Source organism: Parambassis ranga, chromosome 2, assembly GCF_900634625.1.
Source record: "Parambassis ranga chromosome 2, fParRan2.1, whole genome shotgun sequence".
NCBI lineage: Eukaryota > Metazoa > Chordata > Actinopteri > Ambassidae > Parambassis > Parambassis ranga.
The window spans coordinates 26,897,963-26,914,111 of record NC_041023.1 but is presented as its reverse complement, the minus strand read 5'-3'; the positions used below and the strand labels follow the sequence as shown (position 1 = coordinate 26,914,111).

The 16,149-nt window shown below is 44.8% G+C and overlaps 2 protein-coding genes across 2 annotated transcripts; both read left to right on the top strand.

The window, feature by feature from the left end:
- The first annotated feature begins 5,063 nt into the window (after positions 1-5,063).
- LOC114453813 (zinc finger protein RFP-like) lies at positions 5,064-8,545 on the top strand. The gene is made up of 3 exons (XM_028433721.1): positions 5,064-5,218; positions 5,835-8,318; positions 8,413-8,545. Exon 2 carries the CDS (start codon positions 5,837-5,839, stop codon positions 7,472-7,474), a length of 1,638 nt encoding a protein of 545 aa, XP_028289522.1. The 5' UTR covers positions 5,064-5,218; positions 5,835-5,836; the 3' UTR covers positions 7,475-8,318; positions 8,413-8,545.
- A 5,076-nt stretch (positions 8,546-13,621) lies between these two features.
- LOC114453824 (zinc finger protein RFP-like) lies at positions 13,622-15,253 on the top strand. Its single transcript, XM_028433732.1, has one exon. It carries the CDS (start codon positions 13,622-13,624, stop codon positions 15,236-15,238), a length of 1,617 nt encoding a protein of 538 aa, XP_028289533.1. The 3' UTR covers positions 15,239-15,253.
- Positions 15,254-16,149: the final 896 nt, after the last annotated feature.

Here is a 16,149-nt window from a genome sequence, read left to right as displayed (position 1 = left end):
CCACCTGATAGCCCCACGAGCAACAAAGAAATGGATAATAATTCAATTTAATTAATTGATTCAAACAATATGTAAATACATGTAGGATATTATGCATATTAAATACAGGTGTACACACACCTGATTGCTCTCAGGTTAGAATTCAGGATCTTTGTACTGTTATGTGGGGCAATCAGAGTATTTGACAATGCTGCCCCCTTGTGGTATACTCTGTTTTTATAATTGCACACAAACTTCTTCATTTCAAATCAAGCTTTTGATTTTTTATGAAAAGAATTAATGTATAACTTTTTTATTTTTATTTGTTTTAGTTCTGTCTCTCACTGTTTAAATAAACCTGCCATTGAAATTATAGACTGATCATTTCTGTGTTAGTGGACAAACTTACAACATCAGCAGGGGTTCAAATACTTCTCTAACTGTATAACGGCAGGCAGATGTTTGCTTTGACTGGCTTGAAAGTCCACAGTTACTGTAAAGAATCTGTTCTGTCACACAGAGACGTTGAAAGAATAAACTAAACAGACTGGCCATGTGTGTGCAGTAGGAGGAGCGATTCCTGCAGTCAGGAACTGAAAGTGAAAGAAACTCACTTCTTTATAACAGCAGCTAACTTTGACCTGTACACAAACGTCTCACGTCTCATTCAGACTCACACACACAAAGGTAAATGTGTTAGATGGCATTTGGTGTCTACAGACAGGTTTCAATGTTGGTTAAGGCAATCTAACATGGATGAAGAAGCCCACATGAAGGCAGCACTCACTTGTTTTCATTTCAAGTCCTTGCTGAAAAGTATTTTATTGTGTGTTTTGTAGACATGGCAACAGCTCGCAGCCTCCTCTCTGAAGACCAGTTTCTGTGCTCCATCTGTCTGGATGTGTTCACTGATCCAGTCACCATACCATGTGGATACAACTACTGCGAGAGCTGCATCACACAACACTGGGATGGTAATGTCCACAGTCAGTGTCCCATGTGCAAAGATGTGTGCCACCTCAGCTGGCTCCTCTCGTTGTGGAGGAGCAGCGGCTCTACTCCGAGCTCCTCTCGGGTGACTGAGCTTCTCACCCTATCTCTAAGGGAGCGCCCAGCCATCCTTCGAAGGAAACTCATTTCGGTCGCCTGTGTTCGCGATCTCATTCTTTCAGTCACTACCCAGAGGTGACCATAGGTGAGGGTAGGAATGTAGATTGACTTCTTCACCACAACAGACCGGTACAGCGACCGCATTACTGCGGAAGCTGCACCGATCCGTCTGTCAATCTCCCGCTCCATTTTTCCCTCACTCGTGAACAAGACCCCGAGATACACAAACTCCTCCACTTGGGGCAGGAGCTCTCCTCCCACCCAGAGATGACAAACTACCTTTTTCCGGTCAAGGACTCCCACGAACCCCTCCAGCACCCTGCGGAGGGTATAGAGCTGGTCCAGACTACCTCAGCAACTTCAGCACAGGTGATAAACGAGTCCACCACTGAGTCATCAGCCTTGGCTTCCATATTGGAAGGCGTGTTGGTGGGATTGAGGAGACTCTCAAAGTACTCTTTCCACCAACCACCCCCTCAGTCGAGGTCAACAGCTCCCCACCTCCACTGAATACAGTGTTGGCAGAGTACTGCTTCCCCCTCCTGAGGCGCCGGACGGTTTGCCAGAATCTCTTTGAGGCTGACCGGTAGTCCTCCTCCATGGCCTCCCCGAACTCCTCCCAGGCTCGAGTTTTTGCCTCTACAACTGCCCTCGCTGCAGCACGCTTGGCCTGCTCCAGGAGTCCCACAAGCCAACCAGGCCCAATAGGAGTACTTCTTCAGCTTGATGGCATCCCTGACCTCCGCTTTGCGGCCACAGCTTCGGACGGCCGCATCGACAATGGAGGTGGAAAACATAGTCCACTCCGACTCAATGTCTCCAGCCTCCCTCGGAATCTGGGTGAAGCTCTCCCGGAGGTGGGAGTTGAAGATCTCCCTAGCAGAGGGTTCGGCCAAACGCTCCCAACAGACCCGCACAGTACTTTTGGGCCTGCCGGGCCTGTCCAGCCTCTTCCTCCGCCAACGGATCTAACTCACCACCAGGTAGTGATCAGTTGACAGCTCAGCCCCTCTCTTCACCCGAGTGTCACACACAACACAACACAAGGTCGAAGATCAGATGACACGATTACAAAATCATCATTGACCTCCGGCCTAGGGTGTCCTGGTGCCAGGTGCACCGATGGACAACCTTGTGCTCGAACATGGTGTTCGTTATGGACAAACCATGCCCAGCACAGAAGTCCAATAACAAGACACCACTCGGGTTCAGATCAGGGAGGCCGTTCCTCCCAATCACGCCTCTCCAGGTGTTACTGTCACTGCCCACGTGGGCGTTGAAGTATCCCAGCAAGATGACAGAGTCCCCGGTTGGGGCGCCATCCAGCACCCCTCCCAGCTACTGTAAGATAGTCAAGTACTCTACACTGCTGTTCGGCGGATATGCCGAAACCACAGTGAGAGACCTCTCCCCAACCCGAAGGCGCAGGGAGACGACCCTCTCACATACTGGGGAAAACTCCAACACATGGCAGCTAAGCTGTGGGGCTATGAGCAAGCTCACACCAGCCCGCCGCCTCTCACCATGAGCAACTCCAGAATAGAAGAGTCCAACCCCTCTCAAGGAGTTGGGTTCCAGAACCCGAACTGTGCGTGGAGGCGAGTCCGACTATATCTAGTCGGTACCGCTCGGCCTCCCGCACAAGCTCAGGCTCCTTCCCCCCCAGCAAGGTGACATTTCATGTCTCCAGAGCCAGTTTCTGTGTCCAGTGGTCAGGTCGCCGAGGCCCCCGCCTTCGACTGCCACCCAATCCACTATGCACCGGCCCTTTACGGCTCCTCCCACCGGTGGTGGGCCCCACGTCGCTCCTTCGGGCTAAGCCCGGCCGGGCCACCAGGCGCTCACATTCGAGCCCCAACCCCGGGCCTGGCTCCAGGGTGGGGTCCCAGCTGCGCCATACCGGGCGACGTCACGGTCCTTCTTTGTCTTCTCTTCATAAGGGGTTTTTGGACCGCTCTTAGTCTGGCCCATCACCCATGTTATCATTCCTTTAAAAGAAGAATATGAAGGAAAGAAAGCTGAACTTAAGAAGACAGTGTCGTGAAAAATGTGTTATCATAGCCAGTTAATTAAATTGAACAAAATATTAAGTGTCTTGTGTCCAATGGACATTGCTGAGGTCTTTGACTATATTCACTAGAGATGTCATGTCCAGCTGAGAGCTCTCTAAAAGTGATGTATACAAATCAATGATAGCTACCTGTCTAAATGTCCTGTGTGTGGATCACTAAGTGTTTTCTTAGCAGATTAGGGTTTCAGATCTCATACTTCAGTGATCGCTGATGTAAATCTTATTGTCAGTTCGATGGCGGTGTCTTTCTGAGGAAAGACAGTTTCTAAGATGATCAAACCAAAGTTGTCTCTTTGGAAGAAGGCAGAATGCAGCCAGGGAAGTCCCACTGACAGAATACCAAACCAGTATTTATCATTAACACAACATCTGCAACCACAGCACAAATGTTCTCATTTACTTCATTGATTGATTTGTATCAGGTACTTATTGCCTTACCACACAGGTCACCTTGCACTCCACATGTTTCAACAACAGCTGCTAAGAATGAGACTAACTAGGATCTGTCAGGGTTTGGTTTCCACCTTGTTTTTGTTTGGCTTTTTTCTCCCTTTCTTCCTCTTCTGTCTCTCTCTCTCTCTTCCTCATTGGTGTGAGTGTGTGTTTGAGTGGCTCTGTGTGGGTGTGGTTTCTAGGGGGTGATCTTCTGGACAGCTCCTCCCTGCTTCACTCTTCACAGGCTAGAGGTTCAGCCAGTTACTTCCTGGTCTTCCTCGCTGCTGCCACTTTCTTGTTGTTCTTCGGATTCCCGCCCAGGAGATCTCACCAACTTTGACTATCCTTTTTGCACATTTCTGAGAACCTGTTTGAATAAACTGTTAAACCTTTCTTCCACTGTGCTGTCTGCATTTGAGTCCAGGCCTATAGTCAAAACTTTAATCAAAACCATGCAGGAACTGTCACACTATGCAACATAGAGTAAAATAAATCACAGCGTATAATTACTAAAATGATAAAATTGAAACTTTATTCCACCAGTTTTCTTTATGTCTTCACCTTTCTGCTGAAAGATAAACATCAATATAACAGTATTGGTGCCATTTTAAACCCTGTTATTAAATGCACGAGAAGCTTGTGTGGTGGATCTGATTATGCACGTTTGTTTGTTGACACAGTTTGGAAGATGTGGAGCTGAAGAGGGTCCAACAGTTTGCACTGGATGTGAGTGTTGTCAGACAGGATGAGGTCAGAATCCTCACCTTACCCTGTCTGATGGTGGGAAACGAGTAGTTATAGTGATTTTATGTAGATGTTATGTTGGCAGATCTGTGTATTCATTTTTGTGGTTGCTACAAATATTTAGTGCTTCATGTTTATGCAACATTACTCATTTAAATTGTAATGTTTGTCTGGTTTGTTCTGATGATCACCAAGCAGTACCATCTGTAGTGGCAATTTTACCAGCCTTCAGCCACTCGGTTGGGTGCAGGGGATGTTGTTTTCCTACGCGCTGTTATTTCCAAAATGAATCGTTTGATGCATCATAATCTTTGGGTGAGGTTCCCGTTTATTGTTAACAAACATATTTGATCATGATTACAAAACAGAAAAAAACGTGTCAGCGGTAAAAACCGTAGACCTCCAAGCTCCCATACCTGTCTGATCTGCTCACCTGAATCACCTGTGTTCATTTAAGCCTTACCCACCAACCCTAACCTGCCATCTAGCGACAAACAAAAGCATACATGTTAACGTCATGGCTCCTACACCATCCTCTTAGTAACATCTGACAGTGTTTATTGTGTCATTTTAGATCCATCCAGCTCTCTACAGTTCTCTTTACTTCTGCTGTTTCTTCACCTAAACATCTTCATAACAGCTTTTTGTCTCTCAGCTCTGCTTCCATGTGTCTTGGTTTTTTTTCTGCACAAATCGGTCATGTGGGTGCAGTGAGAGGTGGAGCAATTCTGGCAGAACAGGAGGAGGGATCACTGTCACACTCAGGAAATGAAAGTGAAAAAAACTCACTGCTGTTGAAGTGAACGCTGTGTTTCATTTAGAGATCAAACTCCTCCGTCAGACCTTCACCACACACAGAGCAGTCTGATCCACACACAGGTGAGTACAGTATATGTTCTCTGTAGTGTTTAGGTGGAAACAGCTGCTGTGTTTATGTTCAGTGTTGAACAGCTTTCAGTGTGTATGACTATGTCAAAGGCTAACATGAATACTTTGTATGTGTTCATAACCTCATGTTTGTTTCACGGTAAAAAAAAAAAAAAGATCATTGGATGGTTGATATCATCAGATCATTGGATGGTTAAAAGACAAACCAGAAGCGAAATCACGCAGTTACCATTGATGGCCACATAGTGGGAGCATAGACAGAGTTACTCATACAGACTGCTGGGAAGCTGGTTTTACTTCACATTTATTATTTTCCACAGTAAATGATGTGACTGCACAAAGCTAATTGTTCTGACTCCTGTCAGGAATTCAGGAAAAGTTAAGTTCCCCCTGGTGGTTGTTCGCTTTCTGTTGGTCAGGACAAAATACTAACAAATAATTGTTTGCTAATGGCTAGCTGTAGCTGTTTGCTCTGCAGCACTGCTCTGGCATTACTTTGTTCACTTTGGTAGCATTTAACAGCACTACCTTTTTTCACTTTCTGGTACATACTCTCACACTGATCTGTAAGTGTTCCTGTACTAATGTTATTTCTTCTCATTTCCAGACATGTCGGCTGCAAGCTGCCTGGTATCCGAAGACCAGTTTCTGTGCTCCATCTGTCTGGATGTGTTCACTGATCCAGTCACCATACCATGTGGACACAACTACTGCAAGAGCTGCATCACACAACACTGGGATGGTAATGTCCACAGTCGGTGTCCCATGTGTAAAGATATGTTCAACAGGAGACCGAAGCTGCGGGTCAACACTGTCTTATCTGAGATGGCTGCTCAGTTCAGACAGTCAGCAGTGAAGGAAGCCAACAGCAGCCCAGAGCAACAACAGACCGAAGCAGGAGAAGTGTTCTGTGACGTCTGCACTGAAACCAAAGTGAAGGCTGTGAAGTCCTGCCTGGTGTGTCTGACCTCCTACTGTGAGACTCACCTGGAGCTTCATCAGAAAATCACAGGCTTGAAAAGACACCAGCTGATCAATGCTGTGCAGAACCTGGAGGACAGGGTGTGTAAGAAGCATGACAGACCTCTGGAGCTGTTCTGTAAGACCCACCAGGTGTGTGTGTGTCAGTTCTGCACTGAGCTGGATCACAGAGGACATGTTATCATTCCTTTAAAAGAAGAATATGAAGGAAAGAAAGCTGAACTTAAAAAGACAGAGTCTGACATTCAGCAGATGATCCAGGAGAGACGAGCGAAGATGGAGCAGATCAAAGAGTCAGTGAAGCTCAGCAAGGAGGATGCAGACAGAGAGACAGCAGCCAGTGTGCAGGTCTTCACTGCTCTGATCCAGTCTGTAGAGAGGGGTCTGGCTCAGCTCACTGACACGATCGAAGAGAAGCAGAAAACAAGAGAGAAACAGGCTGAAGGCTTCATCAAAGAGCTGGAGGAGGAAATCTCTGAGCTGATGAAGAGGCGCTCTGAGGTGGAGCAGCTCTCACACGCTGAAGACCACCTCCACCTCCTCCAAAGCCTCTCATCCCTGAACCCTGCTCCACCCACCAAAGACTGGACTGAGGTCACAGTTCACTCCTCATATGAGGGGACAGTGAGGAGAGCTGTGGCTCAGCTGGAGGACTCACTCAGAGACCAGATGAAGAAGCTGCTTCAGGATGAACTGAAGAGGGTCCAGCAGTTTGCAGTGGATGTGACTCTGGATCCTGAAACAGCTCATGCAGCGCTCATCCTGTCAGATGATGGGAAACAAGTCAGCTGTAGTGATGTTAAGCAGAACCTCCCAGACAATCCAAATAGATTTTCAACAAAAGCTCGTGTCTTAGGAAAACAGAGTTTCTCTTCAGGGAGATTCTACTTTGAAGTTAAAGTTAAAGACATGACAAACTGGGTTTTAGGAGTGGCCAGAGAGTCCATCAACAGGAAGGGAAATATTATAACTAGGCCAACAACAGGATGGTGGAGTATGTGGCTGAGATTTAGAGTGTTGAAGTATGAAGCTCTTGATGACCCTGTTGTATCTCTTTCTGGGCTTTCAAAGCTTCAGAAGGTGGGGGTGTTTGTGGATTATGAGGAGGGTGTGGTCTCCTTTTATGACGTGGATGCTGCAGCTCACATCTACTCCTTTACTGGCTGTAACTTCACTGAGAAACTCTACCCTGTATTTGGTACCTTTAATGATGGCGATGGTAATCACCGTGTCCCTCTTATCATCACTCCTGTCAATAAGTGTTGATTAAGGTAATGCATTTTCTTGGAAGACAGATAATGAGTTATGACTTGAGTGAAAAAAATGATTACAAAATGTATGAAAACACGCGAAAATGTGTTATCATAGCCAGTTAATTAAATTGAACAAAATATTAAGTGTCTTGTGTCCAATGGACATTGCTGAGGTCTTTGACTATATTCACTAGAGATGTCACGACCAGCTGAGAGCTCTCTAAAAGTGATGTATACAAATCAATGATAGCTACCTGTCTAAATGTCCTGTGTGTGGATCACTAAGTGTTTTCTTAGCAGATTAGGGTTTCAGATCTCATACTTCAGTGATCGCTGATGTAAATCTTATTGTCAGTTCGATGGCGGTGTCTTTCTGAGGAAAGACAGTTTCTAAGATGATCAAACCAAAGTTGTCTCTTTGGAAGAAGGCAGAATGCAGCCAGGGAAGTCCCACTGACAGAATACCAAACCAGTATTTATCATTAACACAACATCTGCAACCACAGCACAAATGTTCTCATTTACTTCATTGATTGATTTGTATCAGGTACTTATTGCCTTACCACACAGGTCACCTTGCACTCCACATGTTTCAACAACAGCTGCTAAGAATGAGACTAACTAGGAACTGTCAGGGTTTGGTTTCCACCTTGTTTTTGTTTGGCTTTTTTCTCCCTTTCTTCCTCTTCTATCTCTCTCTCTCTCTTCCTCATTGGTGTGAGTGTGTGTTTGAGTGGCTCTGTGTGGGTGTGGTTTCTAGGGGGTGATCTTCTGGACGGCTCCTCCCTGCTTCACTCTTCACAGGCTAGAGGTTCAGCCTGCCAGTGCTCCCTCGCCACTTCGTTCTGTCCACTGTGGTAATTACTAATTCTGTTAAATACCTTGTGAATTTTTTTCTTGCAAATGTTTTGAACTCTCTTCTAATTCCATTGCTTTCCCTCTCATCTACAGTTACTTCCTGGTCTTCCTCGCTGCCGCCACTTTCTTGTTGTTCTTCGGATTCCCGCCCAGGAGATCTCACCAACTTTGACTATCCTTTTTGCACATTTCTGAGAACCTGTTTGAATAAACTGTTAAACCTTTCTTCCACTGTGCTGTCTGCATTTGAGTCCGGGCCTATAGTCAGAACTTTAATCAAAACCATGCAGGAACTGTCACACTATGAAACATAGAGTAAAATAAATCACAGCGTATAATTACTAAAATGATCAGATTGAATCTTTACTTCACCAGTTTTCTTCATGTCACCTTTCTGCTGAAAGATAAACATCAATATAACAGTATTGGTGCCATTTTAAACCCTGTTATTAAATGCACGAGAAGCTTGTGTGGTGGATCTGATTATGCACATTTGTTTGTTGATACAGTTTGGAAGATGTGGAGCTGAAGAGGGTCCAACAGTTTGCACTGGATGTGAGTGTTGTCAGACAGGATGAGGTCAGAATCCTCACCTTACCCTGTCTGATGGTGGGAAACGAGCATGTTATTACAAAGCAGAGGTGTAGCAGCAAGATTTAAAATTTTCATAGAAATTTAAACTACCCACAACATTCCGCTGAATAACACCACAGTAATATGAACAAAATGATTTATTTTGTGCAGCAAAAAAACGGCAGATCAAAGGTATACCTTTGATGACGTCATTGTTTATTCTGTATCCTGAAGTGTTGTTATATACCTTTGATCGTTGAAAATAACGGCAAAGATCAAAGGTAGGCGCTGGAACGTTAATTGTTGTACGACTCTGAGCAATAAAGGTGTTTGGTGAACAGTTTCAAAGATAGACACAGCAGTATATTTTGGGGAGCTCCGTGGAAACGAACCTCCCTGAAGTGCAAAGCTACAGGCGTCCTAAAGGAAAAAATATCAAGCGTGATCACTGGACTAAACACTGAGAACAGAAGGATCAGAGAGGGACAACGAGAAGCACAGCTGCAGAGGAGCTTAACATCTTAGCAACATGTTTCGTGGTGATTACTAACAGTAGTGAGTGATAAGTGCAACTTCATTGCGTTTATTTAAAGAGCGAGAGAGTCGTGCGCATTTACGCACATGCCGTGTGTGTGTCTGTGTCTGCGCGTATTGGGGCGAACTCCACTCCGATAGAGACCAGAGAGGGACTGTAGAGACGGTAGAGCTCTTGGTGACGTGAAATTGATGTTAGACTCAACTTAAAAACGCTGGGAGGAAGCTTGTCTACTTAAAGTTACAGTAGATACTAGAAAAAGGCATTTCCTGAAGAAAATGCAAGTTTGATTGCTGCAGCTGAAGCATTGCTTTGAATGCTGATGTGAAGTGTGTGTGTGTGTGTGTAAATACTTTTCCTCATTTATAGAGGGAAAAAAAGAAAAGACTTAAAAAAAGGTCTCTTGACCCAAATTGTAGCCCGATCTCCAACCTCCCATTTTTTTCTAAAATACTTAAAAAGGTGTTTGTGAGTCAGTCATGCGAACACCAGTACAGGAAGAGTCTGTTTGAAGTGTTTCAGTCTGGTTTCGGGGCCCATCACAGCACTAGTTAAAGATTTGATTACCTCCTCATGGCAACAGACTGTGGACCCATCTCTGGTACTTGTTCCGCAGGATCTTCTATCTTTGTCCTCCGGTACGACTGTAAGGAACCTCAGACTTATCTTTGACCAGGATATGTAGTTTATCCTGAACATTTAACATGTCTCTTTCTTTTACCTCAGTAATGTTACTAATATCAGCAGCATCCGGTCTCAGTGTGATGCTGAAAAATGAAACCATTTGTTTTTTCTAGGCTGGACTGCTGCGATTCATTATTTTCAGGCTGTCCAAATGACTCGCTAAACAGCCTGCAGCTGATCCAGAATGCAGCAGCCAGAGTACTTACAGGACCCTGCAAGAGAGATCATATTTTTCTTGTTTGGCTTCCAGTAAAATCCAGAGTAGACTTTAAGATTCTCCTTCTCACATACAAGGCTCTTAATGACCAAGCTCCATCATGTCACATCCTGCTCTGTAGCATCTGATCAGGGTTGTTGGATTTTTCTCTCTGTGTAAGCCATTTCCTATTTTATTTTGAAAGTCACTCACCTATTTCTCATTTCCGACAATTTCACTTCCTGTCTTTGAGTGTTAGCTGCCTGTGTGATTAGCTACCACAGCCCTTCACCTGTATTTAGTCTGTGTGTCTCCTGCCCTCTGTGCCAGTTACTCTCTGTACATTTAGTGTCTAGTAGTACCAGCCATTCATTTCTTAGTGTGTTTAGTAATTTTTTTCCTGACCTTTTCTTTGAGTTTCATGTATTTCCTATGTTTTTGGATGCTTCTGGCTGTTTGCTACCTTCCTGTCCTGTGACTAAAGAGTTGTTGGTAAAGACTGAAAACCATCTACTTGTGCCTCGAGTTGTGGTTTTGAGTATCAGTTTTTTCTCACACATTATATGTATTATAGGAAATAATAGTCCCACATATTCCTAATAGAACACTCCAATCTCAGAGTGCAGGTAGTCTTGTAGAATGGACAAGCTTTTATCTAACAGGCACCCCCAATGTGGAGCCGTCTTCTAATTTGGGTCTGGAAGGCAGACACCACTTCCACCTTTAGGACCAGACCTAAAACCTTTCTGTTTGACCAAGCCTATAGGACCAATAGCCATAGTTATAGCACCACTTCTTCTGTTTGGTAACTATCCAAATAGTTAATGTTATTTTTTTTCTGAATTGCTCCTTTAGGCTGTGATATTTCTCAAATGTCACTGTTAAAATTGAATTGGGATTAACTGGTTGTTGGTTAACCTCCTGAAAAGGATTCTTTAAGCTGATGTTAGGATGTGTACAGTAAATAAATCCATGTAGCTCTCAGTAGTAAAATTAAGAATACCTTTATTAGTCCCACAATGGGGAAATTGCAATATAGTGCTAATACAGTGCCACATTACTTCACCAGCCAATGTGATCTGTGACAAACACACACACACACAAACACACACACATATATATATATATATATATATATATATATATATATATATATATATATATATATATATACACACTCAACAAAAATATAAACGCAACACTTTTGTTTTTGCTCCCATGTTTCATGAGATGGACTTGAAGATCTAAACTTCATTCCAGATACACAATATTACCATTCCTCTCAAACATTGTTCACAAATCTGTCTAAATGTGTGATAGTGAGCACTTCTGCTTTGCTGAGATAATCCATCCCACCTCACAGGTGTGCCACATCAAGATGCTGATCTGACATCATGATTAGTGCACAGGTGTACCTTAAACTGCCCACAATAAAAGGCCACCCTGAAATGTGCAGTTTTGTCTCACAGCAAAATGCCACAGATGCCACAAGCATTGAGGGAGCGTGCAATTGGCATGCTGACAGCAGGAATGTCAACCAGATCTGTTGCTCGTGCATTGAATGTTCATTTCTCCACCATAAGCCGTCTCCAAAGGCGTTTCAGAGAATATGGCAGTACATCCAACCGGCCTCACAACCGCAGACCACGAGTAACCACACCAGCCCAGGACCTCCACATCCAGCAGGTTCACCTCTGAGATCGTCTGAGACCAGCCACTCAGACAGCTGCTGAAACAATTGGTTTGCATAACCAAACAATTTCTGCACAAACTGTCAGAAACCGTCTCAGGGAAGCTCAACTGCATGCTCGTCGTCCTCATCGGGGTCTTAACCTGACTCCAGATCGTCGCCGTAACAGACTTGAGTGGGCAAATGCTCACATTCGATGGCGTCTAGCACGTTGGAGAGGTGTTCTCTTCACGGATGAATCTCGGTTTACATTGTTCAGGGCAGATGGCAGACAGCGTGTGTGGCGTCGTGTGGGTGAGCGCTTTGCTGATGTCAATGTTGTGGATCGAGTGGCCCATGGTAGTGGTGGGGTCATGGTATGGGCAGGCATCTGTTATGGACGAAGAACACAGGTGCATTTTATTGATGGCATTTTGAATGCACAGAGATACCGTGATGAGATCCTGAGGCCCATTGTTGTGCCATACATCCATGAACATCACCTCATGTTTCAGCAAGATAATGCACGGCCCCATGTTGCAAGGATCTGTACACAATTCTTGGAAGCTGAAAATGTCCCAGTTCTTGCATGGCCAGCATACTCACCGGACATGTCACCCATTGAACATGTTTGGGATGTGCTTGACCGGCGTATACGACAGCGTGCACCAGTTCCCACTAATATCCAGCAACTTCGCACAGCCATTGAAGAGGAGTGGACCAACATTCCACAGGCCACAATAGACAATCTGATAAACTCTATGCGAAGAAGATGTGTTGCACTGCATGAGGCAAATGGTGGTCACACCAGATACTGACTGGTTCTGAGTCCCCAGACCGCCAATAAAGCAGAAACAAAATGCACATTTCAGGGTGGCCTTTTATTGTGGGCAGTTTAAGGTACACCTGTGCACTAATCATGATGTCAGATCAGCATCTTGATGTGGCACACCTGTGAGGTGGGATGGATTATCTCAGCAAAGCAGAAGTGCTCACTATCACACATTTAGACAGATTTGTGAACAATGTTTGAGAGGAATGGTAATATTGTGTATCTGGAATGAAGTTTAGATCTTCAAGTCCATCTCATGAAACATGGGAGCAAAAACAAAAGTGTTGCGTTTATATTTTTGTTGAGTGTATATATATATATATATGGAATATGTACAAAGCGGGAGAGATAGCCTCTCCACTCAATTTTTCCAGCTCCGTACATATGGAATATGTAGGGTGGAGAGATAATCTCAACACGAAAGAGAACAAAGCTATAGAATTGCCTCCTGCTATGAGCCGTTGGCCAGCTAGCTCTGCAGCACTGATCTGCCATTACTTTGTTCAAAAGACCTGATGGATTTTATCCACACAGATGCAAGTTAGCAGAATCTTACCATAACTACATAGACCACATAGGTTAAATGGGTTTCTAAATTGGCCATAGGTGTGAATGAGAGTGTGACTGGTTCTTTGCCTCTCTCTGTGATAGACTGATCCAGGGTGTACTGTACCTAACTTACTGACAGCTAGAATAGACTCCAGCCCTCCCATTACCCTGCATTCCAGAACAAACCAAGTTCAAAAAGTGGATGGATGGAAGTAGTTTCGCATTGTGCTCCTGTACTAATGTTATTCCTTCTCATTTCCAGACATGTCGGCTGCAAGCTGCCTGGTATCTGAAGACCAGTTTCTGTGCTCCATCTGTCTGGATGTGTTCACTGAGCCAGTCACCATACCATGTGGACACAACTACTGCAAGAGTTGCATCACACAACACTGGGATGGTAATGTCCACAGTCGGTGTCCCATGTGTAAAGATATGTTCAACAGGAGATCGAAGCTGCGGGTCAACACTGTCTTATCTGAGATGGCTGCTCAGTTCAGACAGTCAGCAGTGAAGGAAGCCAACAGCAGCCCAGAGCAACAACAGACCGAAGCAGGAGAAGTGTTCTGTGACGTCTGCACTGAAACCAAAGTGAAGGCTGTGAAGTCCTGCCTGGTGTGTCTGACCTCCTACTGTGAGACTCACCTGGAGCTTCATCAGAAAATCACAGGCCTGAAAAGACACCAGCTGATCAATGCTGTGCAGAACCTGGAGGACAGGGTGTGTAAGAAGCATGACAGACCTCTGGAGCTGTTCTGTAAGACCCACCAGGTGTGTGTGTGTCAGTTCTGCACTGAGCTGGATCACAGAGGACATGTTATCATTCCTTTAAAAGAAGAATATGAAGGAAAGAAAGCTGAACTTAAGAAGACAGAGTCTGACATTCAGCAGATGATCCAGGAGAGACGAGTGAAGATGGAGCAGATCAAAGAGTCAGTGAAGCTCAGCAAGGAGGATGCAGACAGAGAGACAGCAGCCAGTGTGCAGGTCTTCACTGCTCTGATCCAGTCTGTAGAGAGGGGTCTGGCTCAGCTCACTGACATGATCGAAGAGAAGCAGAAAACAAGAGAGAAACAGGCTGAAGGCTTCATCAAAGAGCTGGAGGAGGAAATCTCTGAGCTGATGAAGAGGAGCTCTGAGGTGGAGCAGCTGTCACACACTGAAGACCACCTCCACCTCCTCCAAAGCTTCTCATCCCTGAACCCTGCTCCACCCACCAAAGACTGGACTGAGGTCACAGTTCACTCCTCATATGAGGGGACAGTGAGGAGAGCTGTGGCTCAGCTGGAGGACTCACTCAGAGACCAGATGAAGAAGCTGCTTCAGGATGAACTGAAGAGGGTCCAGCAGTTTGCAGTGGATGTGACTCTGGATCCTGAAACGGCTCATGCAGCGCTCATCCTGTCTGATGATGGGAAACGTGTCAGCTGTGGTGATGTTAAGCAGAGAGTACCACACAGTCCGAAGCTATTTTCCTCTAGTCCCTGTCTCTTAGGAAAACAGAGTTTCTCTTCAGGCGGATTCTACTTTGAAGTCCAGGTTAAAGAGAAGACAAAGTGGGTCTTAGGAGTGGCCAGAGAGTCCATTAAAACGAAGCGAAATATAACTAGGCCAACAACAGGATGGTGGGTTATATGGTTGAGAAGGGGTAATTATTATGAAGCTCTTGATGACCCTGTTGTATCTCTTTCTGGGCTTTCAAAGCTTCAGAAAGTGGGGGTGTTTGTGGATTATGAGGAGGGTGTGGTCTCCTTTTATGACGTGGATGCTGCAGCTCACATCTACTCCTTTACTGGCTGTAACTTCACTGAGAAACTCTACCCTGTATTTTGTACCTGTAATCGACACAATTGTGCCCCACTGATCATCACTCCTGTCAATTAATCAGATCAATAATTGTTTTAAGTGAAACAAAGTGTTTTAAGTGAATAAGTGAGCAAGTAAATGATGATGGGGCATATGAATAAAACATAAAAATGATATTGTAAAAAATAATTCCATATATACTTGTGCGTGCGTGTGTGTGTGCGAAATGTCTTTTCCAAAATAGTGGCTGTGGGGTAATTGCCTTGGGGTGAATTGAGCCAGTGGTTCAACTTACCCCACCTTGAGCCACTAGTTATTTTAAGTCCAAAAATTCTGAAAATGGTATTTGTAAGGTTTTTATTGCAAACATTATAGCCATGATGCCAATAACATACAAAAGGAAGACAAACTGGGCCTCAACACCTCTTGAAGAGATGGAGCAAGCTGCTGCTGAGGTCTGGAAGAGTCTGGAAGAGCCATAACAGCAGTAGCAAGAGAGAGAAAGATCGACAGGTCGACCCAGTGCAGATTCATGCAAAACAAAGCTCAAAGGAAGTGAAAACAGTATGGTACAGTGGAGCAGCACAGGCAAAGAGAGCCTTTACAGTGCACATGGAACAAGAGCGTGCAGACCACATAAAAATATTAGCAGACCAGGGTGGGGTGTGCAAGAGTTGAGATTGTATAACTCAGCAGGTATAACAGACTGATCTTGTGTGAGGAAATACAGTACGGCTTGAAAGAATGCCCTATGTATTTATTTATTTATTTTATTTTAGATACTTTAGTAATCCCATCCCAGAGGGAAATTGTTTTAAGGCTGCTGCCAAGCAGTGTCATGCAATGACAAGCAAGGCGAGTCACAGGCGCAGGTGAAGTGTCTTGGCCAAGGACACACAACAATGACTTAGGGAGGAGTTGGGATCGAACCACCAACCTTCCGGTTATTGGACAACCCTGCTATCCCACTGCTGCCCCAATTTGTGGTG